Raw genomic sequence first — 13,866 nt, 5'->3', positions numbered from 1 at the left:
AAATGAAACAATAATAAAACATAGAAAAAAGAAAACATGTATGTAGGAACACTAAGTCACTCTTCACTTAGTTAAGGATAAATATTTAAAGGCAATAGTAACACTCAATAAATGTTTTTTAAAGAAATAGAAGGCATTCATACCAAATAATGAAAAAGCCCTAGAATTAAGCAATTAGTAATCATTCCCAGCAACTTATTAGATAGCATGATTTCTCACAGCCTATTCAACTTCAGAATAACACTCCTGTCACCTGAGCATATTGAGATAAATTTCTAACTTTAGACAGGATGTTCTCTGAATGGAAAAAAAAAATTTTTACCCATGAAGCCTCTCAGTCTACCAAATAAACCAAATCAACTTCAACAGTTTCCCAAATCCTTAAAATCTAATCCTTTTTTTTTTTTTTTTAAGATTTTATTTATTTGACAGAGATCACAAGTAGGCATAGAGGCAGGCAAAGAGAAAGGAGGAAGCAGGCTCCCTGCTGAGCAGAGAGCCCTATGCCCGGCTCCATTCCAGGGCCCCAGGATCATGACCTGAACGGAAGGCAGAGGCTTTAACCCACTGAGCCACCCAGGCACCCCAAAATCTAATCCTTTTTGAAAGACCGGAATGTGAGACAGGAATCCATCAAAATCCTAGAGAACACAGGCAGCAACCTCTTCGACCTTAGCCACAGCAACTGCTTCCTAGACATGTCTCCAAAGCCAAGGAAAACAAAAGCAAAAATGAATTACTGGGACTTCAACAAGATAAAAAGCTTCTGAACAGCAAAGGAAACAGTCAACAAAACTACAAGGCAACTTAGAGAATGGGAGAAGATATTGCAAATGATGTATCAGATAAAGAGCTAGTATCCAAAATCTATACAGAACCTACCAAACTCAACACCCAAAAAAAACAAACAATCTGGTCAAGAAATGGGCAGAAGACATGAACAGACTTTTCTCCAAAGAAGACATACAAATTGCCAACAGACACATAAAGAAATGCTCTATATCACTTGGCATCAGGGAAATACAAATCAAAACCACAAGATACCATCTCACACTAGTCAGAATGGTTAAAATTAACAAGACAGGAAACAACAAAAGTTGGCAAGGATGTGAAAAAAGAGGAACCCCCTACACTGTTGGTGGGAGTGCAAGCTGGTGCAGCCACTCTGGAAAACAGTATGGAGGATCCTTAAGACGTTCAAAATAGAACTACCCTATAAACCAGCAATTGCACTAATAGGTATTTACCCCAAAGATACAAATGTAGTGATCTCAAAGGGCACTTGTACTGCAAAGTTCGTAACAGCAATGTCCACAATAGCCAAGCTGTGAAAAGAGCTGAGATGTCCATCAACAAATGAATGGATAAAGATGTAGTGTATACACACACACACACACACATATATGTGTATATGTATATATACACATACACAACGGAATATTACTCAGCCATCAGAAAGGATAGATACTTACCATTTACATCAACATGGATGGAAATGGAGGGTATTATGCTGAATGAAATAAGTCAATCAGAGAAAGAAATTATCATATGGTTTTACTCATATGTGGAATATAAGAAACAGTGCAGAGGATCATAGGGGAAGGTAGGGAAAACTGAATGGAAAGAAATCAGAGGGGGAGAAAAACCATGAGACTCTCTACAGGAAACAAACAAGGCTGCTGGAGGGGTAGCGCGTCAGGGATGGGGTAACTGGGTGATGGGCATTAAGGAGGGCACATGATGTGATGAGTATCAGATGTTATATGCAACTGATAAATAACTGAACACTAGATCTGAAACTAAAGATGTACTATTGTTGGCTAGCTGAAATTAAATTTTAAAAAAATCTAATCCACTATAAAAAAAGACCACATGGGACCTAGAATATATGTTAATCACCTAAAATTCAAAGAGTACAGAGAAACTAGAGAGAAAAAACAATTACCAATTTTTTTCCAATTTTTAATTTTTAAGTTAATTTTGTATCTTAAAGTTTTCGGGGTCTAAGATATATTATTTCACTAAAAATAAAAATTTTAAAGCTGCGCTATTAAGGTAATCAATACAAGCCCAAAGCCTGCTATGTAAACATATTAAACATGTTATTTCTACCGCATTGGCTATTACTCAAACTTCTGAGTCTGCCAGCAGTATTAAACAGAGCCAAGAGATAAAATGGACTCAGAACTTACAGCACTCAAAAATATAAAGAACAATATAGACTGTGATTATTGTTTCCTCAAATATTTCCACATTCGCTTATTTAACAGGTCCTATACATGACCTACTCCCTTTCAAAGTCCTCTTTTCCCCTCCTTTTCCAGTTCAACTCCTTGCAAACAGTAGTCACCACTCATCTCTACTTAATCTCATTCACTCAAATCCCATCCTTACACTGTACTTGCTCCAAAAAGTCATTAATCATCTAATTCAGTCGTTGTCCTCTTTACATACTCTGCAAAGTTAGATTCTCTCCTTAAAACATTCTCCTTACATTTCCATTACTTCCCTATACTTCTCTCTAACCCTTGCTGTGAATTTTCCTTCCCTGCCCAAAGTACTCTTTTATTCATACCTTCAATAAATATATATAGAGCACCACCACCTGCTAGCCACTGTGTGAGGAACTGGAGGCAATGAACAAAAAGTCATGCTCTCATGTAGCCTATATACTAGCTGGCAATTCCAAGTTTTCTTTTAAGTCCTGTTATCTGAAACCCACTCAAAAATGGTGGGAGCAGCTCCTTCTGAAGTGCAGCCTATTTTGATCTGTCCAGAATGTAAATCACTATGAGCACAGATTAAACCATGACAGGCCAGCCTGCCCACATATACATTACATCCAGGCACAAGCCTCTGATCAATTACTGAAAACTCAAAAATGACCAGCTAACTAGTTCTAAGTACCAGCAGATTGTGTAACAGTGTCAAGCTGCACATGTGAAGTTGTAGTTCCATGACTTACTTTGTGCCACCTTATTTCTGGTTATGTCTTAATGCCCAGGTCCTGACACATCAGCATCAAAAGCTTTGTCTGAACTTACTTTGCTACTATTGCTAGCAAACTGGTTACAAATTACTACCACACCAATACTCCTTAATTAGTTCCTGAAAATTCTGTGTGCTATTCGGTAGAAATGGAAGTAAGACAACTTTGTTGCACATTCACTCCTACAGTAGATATGGATGAAGTTCAATAACCACTATATGTACTGTGTATCTTATTTTTATTTTATTTATTTATATATTTTTTAAGTAAGCTCTATGTGGGGCTTGATCTCATGACTCCAAGATCAAGAGTCCCATTCTCTACTAACTCAGCCACCCAGGAGCCCCATGTGTAACTTATTTTTAAATACCAATCTCGAACCATCAAAACTTTTGTTTTAAAAAATGGTTTATTTTATTTACTTATTTATTTTGAGAGAGAGAGAGAGCAAGCAAGCTGGTGAGTGGGGTTGGGGGACACAGAGGAAGAGGGAGAGAGAGAATCTCAAGCAGGCTCCACAGCCAACATGGAACCTGACGTGGGGCTCCATCTCACAACCCGAACCTGAGCCCAAATCAAGCATTAAATGCTTAACCAACTGGGCCACCCAGGTGCCCCTCAAACCATCAAAACTTTCTAACAACAAACAGTATGAGACATATTAAGAAATTACCATGTTACCTTACAATCTGTGAGAACACAATATGGTAATTGTGAAATCTTGATGTTACCTGGATTTTTGTCAGAATTAGACACACTTATTATAGCATTTTAACAAGATGTATATTTGAATGCCAAGAGAAGAAAAATCCCATTCACCAGCTTTTGGGAAAAAAAAAAAAAATATCAATGAAACTTTGTGTCAGGATCAGATCCACAAAAGCAGCTTTGGGAGATTCCCTTACCAAATGATACATCCTCTTCAAAATTTATATTTAAGCAGGATTTTATGCTAAGTAAAAAAAAGTATAAAGTTAGTCCTCTATTCTTGACAAGCCAAACAAACATGGTATCTACATTATTTCAGCAGCGTGCAAAAGGCAAAGGAGACAGAGATCATAGAACTCTGCTTCTGCAAACTGCTAGAATTAACTAACTACAAATGGAACAGATGCTTTAAATCTTCAGACTTATTTTTTATCCATAATCCATGCAGATCAAATCTCACCAATGCTACCAATGGTGTGCACCCCTTCTGCTACAAAACAAACTCAGGAATTTTTACCTAAGCAAAAGAAAAAAAAAAAAAAGCAGCTTAAGCAGCTCCTCTTAACTTTTACTCTATGTATAATGTTGCAATGCAATTGCTGTAAGACTTTGCTTGCAAAATGGAAGAGTATCTTCTTTACTAATGGGAAGTTGACTTTAAAGAGGGCTCCAAACCCTTTCCTCTTTCATGCTTCCTCAAAATAAAAAGCTCCTAATAAACTGTTCTTTTCTATACATAAGAGGTGACTTTCCAGTACTTCTTTTTTTCAAGATTTATTTATTTATTTTTGAGAGAGAGAGGAAGAGAGTGCAGGCATACACAGTGGCGGGAGAGAGAAAGAGACTCACTGCTGAGTGCAGAACCCGATGGATGTGGGGCTCCATCTCAGGAACCTAAGATCATGACCTGAGCTGAAATCAAGAGCCAGATGCTCAACCAACTGAGCCTTCCAGGCACCCCGACTTTCTAGCATTTTTACTGCACAAAGAAATGCACCAGGTTTTCCCCACCCCACCAAAGCAGTAGTTTATTTGGAAAATAGAGTATGCCCTTTACCAAAGAGAAAGAATGGGATGAAAACACAAGTCAACATAAAACAGCACATTACTTATTTCTATCACAAATTTCCAATTTATCCAAAATGTAATGAGAAATGAAACACTACCAATAATCCTGTCCTTGAAACCGCCATATTAGAAAATAGAGGAACACTACTACAAATGAGGTGATAAAACTGCATGTCTTTCTAAGGGTACCCTGCCAGAGGAGATTAGTTTGGCAAAGAAATACACAATAGATTTTTTTTTAAGGATTTTATTTATTTATTTGACAGACAGAGATCACAAGTAGGCAGAGCAGCAGGCAGAGAGAGAGGAGGAAGCAGGCTCCCTACTGAGTAGAGAACCCCCGATGAGGGGCTCGATCCCAGGACCTTGAGATCATGACCTGAGCTGAAGGCAGAAGCTTAACCCACTGAGCCACCCAGGTAACCCACACGATAGAATTTTTTAACTTGCATTGCAATCATCAATAATTTATTTTATTAAAGAGAATCTCAGTTACTTTTGTATCAGTGGTTAAATCTAAATCGAATCTACAAAATAAAGCTCAAGAATTGCTAGTATTTAATTGCACCACCATATGAGATAAATATATTCTTCTATGGGTCACCTTAATACTTCAACACAGGGGCCAGAAACTCCCTAAAAGGAGAAGAAAAAAAAAAGGAAACTCCTGAAAGGGGAAAGTAACCACAAGAGAGTTATTTTAAAACCAAGTTTCTTGGGGCACCTGGATGGCTCAGTCGGTTGACCATTTTGCCTTTGGCTCAGGTCCTGATCCCAGGGTCCTGGGATCAAGCCCTGCATCAGGCTTCCTGCTCAGCAGGAGGGAGGGTCATCTGCTTCTCCCTCTCCCTCTGCTCCTAACTACCCTTCTCAAGTGCTCCCCCCCTCAAATAAATAAAATCTTTAAAAAGAAAAAAGAACCAAAAATCAAGTTTGTTTCTCCAATATCCCTGAATAAAACAAAAGAAAAATTACTAAGCTGATGAATTTACTGTATAATTACTTCTATTTTCTAATTAAGTATCACTATTATGTTTTCACAGACTATAAATAAAAATTATATTTTATACATAATATAGGTATATATATTACTCATGTAACATATATTTAAGATAATTATACAAATACATTTAAATATATTCAAATACATTTCAGATATGTACATATTATCTAAATGTGAATATATATATCTAAATGTGAATATATAAGCATAATATCTCAAGATCAAAAACTAATCTATTTATTTTTGGCAAGGGTATGAGAATATATTGTGAAAACTAAAGAGGTTTAAAGCTATAGTATATAATGCTCTGTATTACATCCCACCATATCAGTCATGAACTGTCCCTTCTTGTGCATATAAGACAGACAAAGTGGTATACAGCTTATGCATATCCTTACAGCTTTACAGGTGCCATAGATAAATACATATTTTCAACAATGCACATCTTAGACTACTGTGTCTTTCAAATCACAGACTGAGCATAGGACTAGCATATCTTAATTTTTATTTATTTTTATGTTTTTTAAGTAGGCTCCACACCCAGAGTAGAGCCCAACACAGACAGGGCTTGAACTCACAGCCCTGAGATCAAGACCTGAGCTGATACCAAGAGTCAGACGTCTAACCTACTGAGCCACCCATATACTCCAGGACTACCATATTTTTAATTGGGTTCTCTATAGGTGTCTGTTCAAGTATATGTGAAATACATAATATTTACGCAATCAACTTTAGAAAGGGCACAGGGCTGAAAGAGACAGAAGTTTAAGTCCCAGATTTTCCACTAACTAGGTTTGTCATCTGACCATCCCAAGCCTGTCTTCTCATCTCTAACCAGAAAACTACAATAATTCATAACTTCCCCTTCTCAAGGAACTGTTGTAAAAGCCAAACAAGATTGCAAATATAAGCATTACATTGAGATAAAGTCCTGTAAAAACATACAGTATTTTCTTATATCCTGCTAAAATTATTAAATATCACCACAGCAAGTTTTTATGTTTTATGTAACATAACATATGTTTTATGTATGTTTTTTTAGTTTTATGTAACAACTGCTTTACAGCAAGAAAAGCACACACTACAGCATTTCTATCCAACTCTGAAATGCTGTATTGGCTTAAGAATAAGAAAAAACTCCTTTAACCCTCAAGAAAAAGAGAGGAAACTTGAAACACATGATTCAACGATTTAATGATTTAATTACTGATCATTTTCTCAGCTCAGGTCAAAGGTCAGACAGACTTAAAATTTCAGGAAATAGGTTTTTTTCAGGAAATAGGGTTTTTTTTTTTTTTAAGATTTTATTTATTTGACAGAGAGAGATATCACAAGCAGGCAGAGAGGCAGGCAAAGAGAGAGAGGAGGAAGCAGGTTCCTCGCTAAGCAGTGAGCCCGATGTGGGGCTCGATCCCAGAACCCTGAAATCATAACCTGAGCCGAAGGCAGTGGCTTAAAACCACTGAGCCACCCAGATACCCCAGGAAATAGGTTTTTTTTAAACTGGCTCTTAACTTACTGTTCTTGCATTTCCACAAGAAACAATTTGCTCTTGTAAGTCTAACATGAGGGACTGATTTATTTTCCATTCATAATTCTCAATACCTAAGTAAGTTACTTCAAGCACTGTCCCCTTTCAAGCTATATAATCCTATTCCAGCAAGTCAGAACAATGCAACTTCTGGCTTCTGGTTTTAAATCTGTCTCAAATTTTTTCTAAAACACTACATAGCAGCTTCAATATAACCAGAATTTAGTTAACGTCTGCTGAATGCTTTGCTAAACTCTGGCTTGCTTTTTGATACATAAGGGAAGTCACTGTTCTTAGTTTATTCCAAGTAGAATCCATATTTTAGCGTAAGCAGCAGAAATGATTTGCCACACATAGTTTATCAATTCTGTTCAGAAGACACCTACTCATAAGTTGGCTGTGTATTGCAGCACACTTAACAGGGTACTCCTGAATTACCTGACTTGCCTCTAAGATAGGGAATATACCTGTACTCTTTTCAGTAAGCACAAATAAAGGAAAGTAAGCCAATTGAGTACTTTTTTTTTTTTTTGGCATGCAAAAACCAGGTACTACAATCCAAAGGAGTAAAATCCTAGAAGTGAATTATTATTTAGGAATTACCTTTAAAAACAGTAAAATATGGGGGAGCCTGGGTGGCTCAGTGGGTTGAAGCCTCTGCCTTCAGTTCAGGTCATATCGAGCCCCACATCGGGCTCTCTGCTCAGCAGGTAGCCTGCTTCCCTTCCTCTCTCTCTGCCTGCCTCTCTGCCTACTTGTGATCTCTGTCTTTCAAATAACTAAATAAAATATTTTTTTAAAAAAGTAAAATATGAATTATAAGAAAAACATTAATGTAAATACTATAAACAAAATAAGTCTTTTGAATTTCTTTTTTTTACATCTTCTTAATTTCTAATCATTGTCTGCATTCTACTTAGTTTACAAAACCAAACAGTTGTCACTTAAAAACCCCTAATTCAAAACAGTAAGTTTTATTTTCCTTTTCATTTTTTTCATTTTCTGTAAGGTAATATCCAGTCTGCCCAGAACCACAAGCTGTCAATATTCCTCTAAAACAACAAGTTCCATTCTCTTTCATATTAAATGTATTTCTTTATTGATTGTATCATTTCTGAAATTGCAATCACCTACTCCTTAAATCTCTCCTCATATTTCAATGCTTATGAAATGGGAAGGACTGAGAACATTATTTACAAAGTGCACAGAACTTTGAAAAAGACCCTATTATTCCCAAGACAATTCTATTCACATTCAAATGAAAAATAAAAGCTTCTTTACAAACTGCTACTTTTACAATTTTAAGAAAAGTTTAGCAATAATTTAAAAAGTTTAGCAATAAATTAAAATCATGACTTTATATACTCTACAAAAATTTTAAACTGAACGCAGAATATCAACAATTGTAAAATTAAAATCTAAAGAAAAAACATTTTTTTAAATTATGACTTTAGATGTTTAGGCCTTATGTCAGGAAGAAAGCCTCAGAAAATGAGAAACTTTTGTTCAAATTCAAGGCTGACTACTTCAATACCAAGAAGATAATTATCAACCTTTGAATTGTAAAAATTAAACATTTGCTTTAAACAAGCTACTGCTTGTTTAAATTTAAATAATTTCAAACTCATGGGCACCTGGCTGGATCAGTCAGTAGCACATGATACTCTTGATTTCATGGTCATGAGCTCAAGACCCACATTAGGAGTAGAGTTGACTTAATAGAAAAAAAAATTTTTTTAAATAATAATTTCAAACTCGCTATAAACATTTTTAAAGGATTTCTCCAGACCCTCTGAGCTTGTGTGGCTGCAGTTTTAGAAAGTTAGAGAGCAATTTTCTGGTATCTTTTTCATAAAAGGTGAGTGTACAAGCAATTACACAGTTCAAAAAAAAATAATGGAGTTAGAAAATGTATATGAAATGACAGGTTGGTATGTTATTGCACATGATTTTACAAAAGTCACTCAGACAATAAACATCCACTGAGCCACCTGCTATCAGCCACAGCCCTTAAGAAGTTCACTGTGTAAACAGCAATGATAAATCATATAATCAGATAAATTACAGCATAATGTGTTAGATGAAAAAATAGAACTGAAATATATAGAGAAAAATTCCTCTGGCTAACTCATTTCAAGTTATACATCAACTAGAATCTTGCTAAAGAATATGGTCCATGAACCAGCAGAACTGCCATCATCTAGAAGCTAACCAGTCAGAAATACAAAATCTCAGGTCCCAAGCAAATCTACTGAATCTACATTTTAACATGATCCCCAGGTAACTGTAATGCACATTTAAATTTTGAGAAGCACTGGCCTGGAACATAACTGAAAATACATGAGTAAGTATTATCTTGTACTTTTAAGATCTTTGGGCCCCATCTTGAACCTTTTTACAAATGTACACACGGTTTAACACGGTTAGCTACCTAGTATCACAGATTAAGAACAAACTGGGAAATACTACTAAGAAAGAAAGAAAACAGAAAAAACTAACAAAAAGCAATCTCAAAAAGAGATGGTTTTATGAGGCCATTCATTTAACATAGCAACTATCTACCCATTCTGCCTAGATAGGTCTCACTGTATTACAAAAGTATAATAGTAATCTATATTCTTTTTTTAGATTTTTTTTTAATTTTTATTTACTTATTTGACAGAGATCACAAGTAGGCAGAGAGGCAGGCAGAGGCGGGGGGGGGGGGGGGGGGGGAGCAGGCTCCCTGCTGAGCAGAGAGCCCGATGCGGAGCTTGATCCCAAGACCTTGTGATCATGATCTGAGCCAAAGGCAGAGACTTAACCCACTGAGCCACCCAGGTGCCCCAGTAATTGATATTCTTAAATGTGCCTCCTCTAACTAGACCACAAATTCCTTGAGGACAGGGACCTAGTTTTTTTCTTATACACTTAACTCTGTAAACTGAATGACCCTAAGTCACTGAGCTAAGTTCAGGTTAGGCAATGAGATATATAACACATTTCAGGAAAAATTACAATAAAAATGTGACTTGGGGCCCCTGGGTAGCTCAATCAGTTAAGCATGTGACTCTTGATTTCAGCTCAAGTCATTATCTCAGGGTCAAAAGATGGAGCCCCTCGAGGAGCCTGGTTAAGATTAAGGTTCTTTGCCTCTCCCTCTGCCTCTCTACCAACGCCCCCCCCAACAACACACACAAACACACACACACTCTCTCTCCAAAAAAAAAAAAAAGTGACTTTTTTGGGGGAAGAGTAAACCCTCCCCATTCCATAACAATCCATTTACCAGTCTAAGAACAGAGGCTTTCCAAATCTATGACTCCAAATCCAAATGTCTTCTCTGACTATATTCAAACTCACTCCGAGGTGACACCCCAGAGTGGAGTCTCAAGCAGAAAAAAGGGAGAAAGATTACATGAGAATGGAAGGAGAGGAGAAATCAAAGAACACCTCGGGGTTCCTCCATTCATGAAAATAAAAACAGCAAAAACTAAAAGCCACACAAAAGGTACAGTAGCCCTAGAAGAGAACAAATGCTACCTTTAACAACCATTAATTCCATGTTCCTTGCCTCTGTGAATCAGACTCATACTCACAATCCTCCTAAGAACTTCTCAAAGATATTTTAACTCTAGAAACATTTCTCACGGTGAGTGAGCTGAATAAAGCCAGTTTATGATATAAAAAATTAACACTTCCAAGACAACAAATTTCATGAAGTTCTAGTCCTCACTCTCCAAACAATCATTAGTTTCCTTGCCTATGTCCATACTCACACTATTACTCCTTTCAGAGGCCCTTCCCATCTGTTACTCTGAATGCACTATCCAATGTTAGCCATTAGCCATGTGTGGCTATTTAACATCTGCACTGTGGCTAGATCCAATTGAGATGTAGGCTAAAAGAAAAATACACGTTGAAATTTGAAGGCTTATTACCAAAAAAGATATAAAATTATCTAATTGGTTTCTTTCAGCAATGATATATTGAAATAGTATTTTAGATATAATAAAATAATTTCAACTGCTTTTGTTGTTGTTACCATTATTTAGTTTTTAATGTGGCTACTAGAAAATTTAAATTACAGGGCACCTGGCTAGCTCAGTTGGTGGAACATGTGTCTTTTTTTTTTTTTTTAAGATTTTATTTATTTATTTATTTGACAGAGAGAGAGAGAGAGAGAGAGCGCACAAGTAGACAGAGAGGCAGGCAAAGAGAGGGGGAAGCAGGCTCACTGCCGAGCAGAGAACCCGATGCGGGGCTCGATCCCAGGATCCTGAGATCATGACCTGAGCCGAAGGCAGAGGCTTAACCCACTGAGCCACCCAGGTGCCCCAACATGTGTCTTTTGATCTCAGGTTGTGAGTTTAAGCCCCAGGCTGGGTGTAGAGATTACTTAAAAAGTTTAAAAAAGGGGGTGCCTGGGTGGCTCAGTGGGTTAAAGCCTCTGCCTTCGGCTCAGGTCATGATCCCAGAGTCCTGGGATCAAGCCCCTCATCGGGCTCTCTGCTCAGCGGGGAGCCTGCTTCCTCCTCTCTCTCTGCCTGTCTCTCTGCCTACTTGTGATCTCTCTCTGTGTCAAATAAATCAAAAGAAAAAAAAATTAAAGAAAATTTTAAATTAGATATGTGGCTCACATTATATTTCTATTGGACAACACCAGTCTAAATCCTGTTGATTCTTCAAGGCCTAATTCTAATACCTTTGCTTCCATGAAGTTTTCTCCAATAACTGCAAATGGAAGCGGCTTCTGTCCCCCCCCTGAAATCCCGTAACATTTTCACTCACATTCCCAAAGAGCTGGATCAACTTTACCTTGTTACTGAGTGTAACTGTCACAGCTCTAATATAAGCAAATTGAGAAAAGAAACTATATGTAGGTCACCGGTAAGTTTTCCTCCTACACCTTGGAGAGTACATGCATGCACTAAGGTAATACTGGATGTCTGCTAATTGAAAATTGAATTTCTCAGTTATTATCTATCCCTTTCAATGATTTCCACTTCAGGATTAAAATCCATGTCTAAAATGTCTTGTATAAATTTTAGGCAAACAGCTTTATTACATGAGCTGTATACATGTCACATGATGAAAAAGCAAATCTAAAACTATCTAATATATGTGGTCAACATACTTAAATACAAAAATTCAAAAAGCCTCTAAAGGTTTCATCTCTGTTTTTATGATATTAATGTCCCTAAAAATATTCTGTAAAGATCCACTATTTCAAAAAGAGGAGCCCTTCCCAAAGATTAATGACACTGGGTCACAAACTCCACCGAAAACTACTGCAGGTCCCTCCCCCCCTCCACAACTCTTAAGTATAAGTCAGGTAAGCATGCAAAGGCTTGGGAGCAGCAAGAGCAATGTCCAGAAAGCATCCAAAGCTGTAAAGATTGAGCTGTGAGGAAAGTGATCAGAAGAAAAAAGACGACTTGTGTGAGACGAATAAATGGGAACTGCTGAAACGCAAAACAAGAAATAAAAGCTAGAATAAAAAACAGCTCAACTCTGTGGGAGGGATCCTCCCCTGAGTATGTCTCTCAACCTCTCAGGCAAAGGTTGAGGTGGTCATTTCAAGGGTCCTGTCTTCAAATGGTATTCTAGTGCCTAACATCTGTATCCGCGAAACTTCTTCTGAACCAACCTACTCTAACTCCCAGGGCCACGTATTCCGGCCAAACCCAGTCCTGAAGCCACTCTCTCCAGCACGTTTTGGAAACCGATTAACGAAAGCGGAGGACCGAACTGAGACCCAGTACCCGGGTGACACCCCTCTCCCTTGGAATCGGGCCTTAGCCCCTCTGTCTTGACGGAATTGGCTGAACGAACCCGGCCGGCAGAGGGGGCGGGGCACGGCAGTGGACTTTGTCTAGAAAGGGTCTTCCCGTTCCATGCTGGAGCCTGCTGGTGTCTCAGGGACGGGCAGGACGGTGAGAAGGAAGAATAGAACAGCAATAAGAATCAGCCCTGGGCTTCACTCACCAGCCGTCACCGCTCGACGTTGGCTCTGGCAGGACCTCTTCTCCTTCCGCCATTGCTGTTGACGTCCACGTCACTTTGCCGAAAAGTGGACCCGGCGCCGGGACCGACTCGGAGATCCAACGTCGTAAAAGATTCTCGGAAGTCTGAGACTGAGCTTCTGGAGAGGAAAAGAAAAAGGGAGGAGGGAAGAGACTGGAGGAACGCAACGTCACGACAACCCCACCGCGAAAGCCAGCTTGGGGGAGGAGACTTGGTCAAAGCTGTTGCCCTTTCAAAGACTACGTGTCCCAGGATGCCCCGGGGGCCCGGACGGAATGAGAGCGTAGGGAGAGTAGGCGAAGCTGGATGAGGGAGCGTGACCTTTGAGCATCGACTTTTAGCGTCCGTTTGGCTTCTTCGTTACTTCTTGGCGTCCTACTTAGCAAAGTCAGAACTGGGAATCCTCGCTGGTGGGAAGGATAGGAGGAGAGCGGGGAATGCCACAGGGAAGGTGGAAAGTAGGAGGATAGCCACATTTCAGTCATTTCCGACTGTAACAACTGGGTTTGCGGAAAGAGTTGTGTCTGAGGAAAGGTCACGCCCACTCCTATTTGTGGGACG

The 13,866-nt window shown here is 38.4% G+C and overlaps 1 protein-coding gene across 2 annotated transcripts in view; it reads right to left on the bottom strand.

Annotated features, from left to right (window-relative positions):
- TBC1D23 (TBC1 domain family member 23) overlaps positions 1–13,532 on the bottom strand; it is a 58,124-nt gene extending 44,592 nt beyond the window's left edge. Inside the window, exon 1 of one of the 2 annotated variants that reach the window (XM_032852034.1) lies at positions 13,267–13,532. In XM_032852034.1, coding sequence (XP_032707925.1) covers positions 13,267–13,319 — 53 coding nt within the window. In that variant the 5' untranslated portion in view covers positions 13,320–13,532. The remainder of the gene's footprint in view (positions 1–13,266) is intronic. The other variant, XM_032852033.1, reaches the window with a different exon arrangement.
- Between the last annotated feature and the right edge of the window lie 334 nt (positions 13,533–13,866).

This window comes from Lontra canadensis, unplaced genomic scaffold, assembly GCF_010015895.1.
Source record: "Lontra canadensis isolate GAN:19392208 unplaced genomic scaffold, GSC_riverotter_1.0 scaffold6, whole genome shotgun sequence".
In the NCBI taxonomy this organism is placed as follows: Eukaryota; Metazoa; Chordata; class Mammalia; order Carnivora; family Mustelidae; genus Lontra; species Lontra canadensis.
This window is presented reverse-complemented; position numbering and strand designations above follow the sequence as displayed.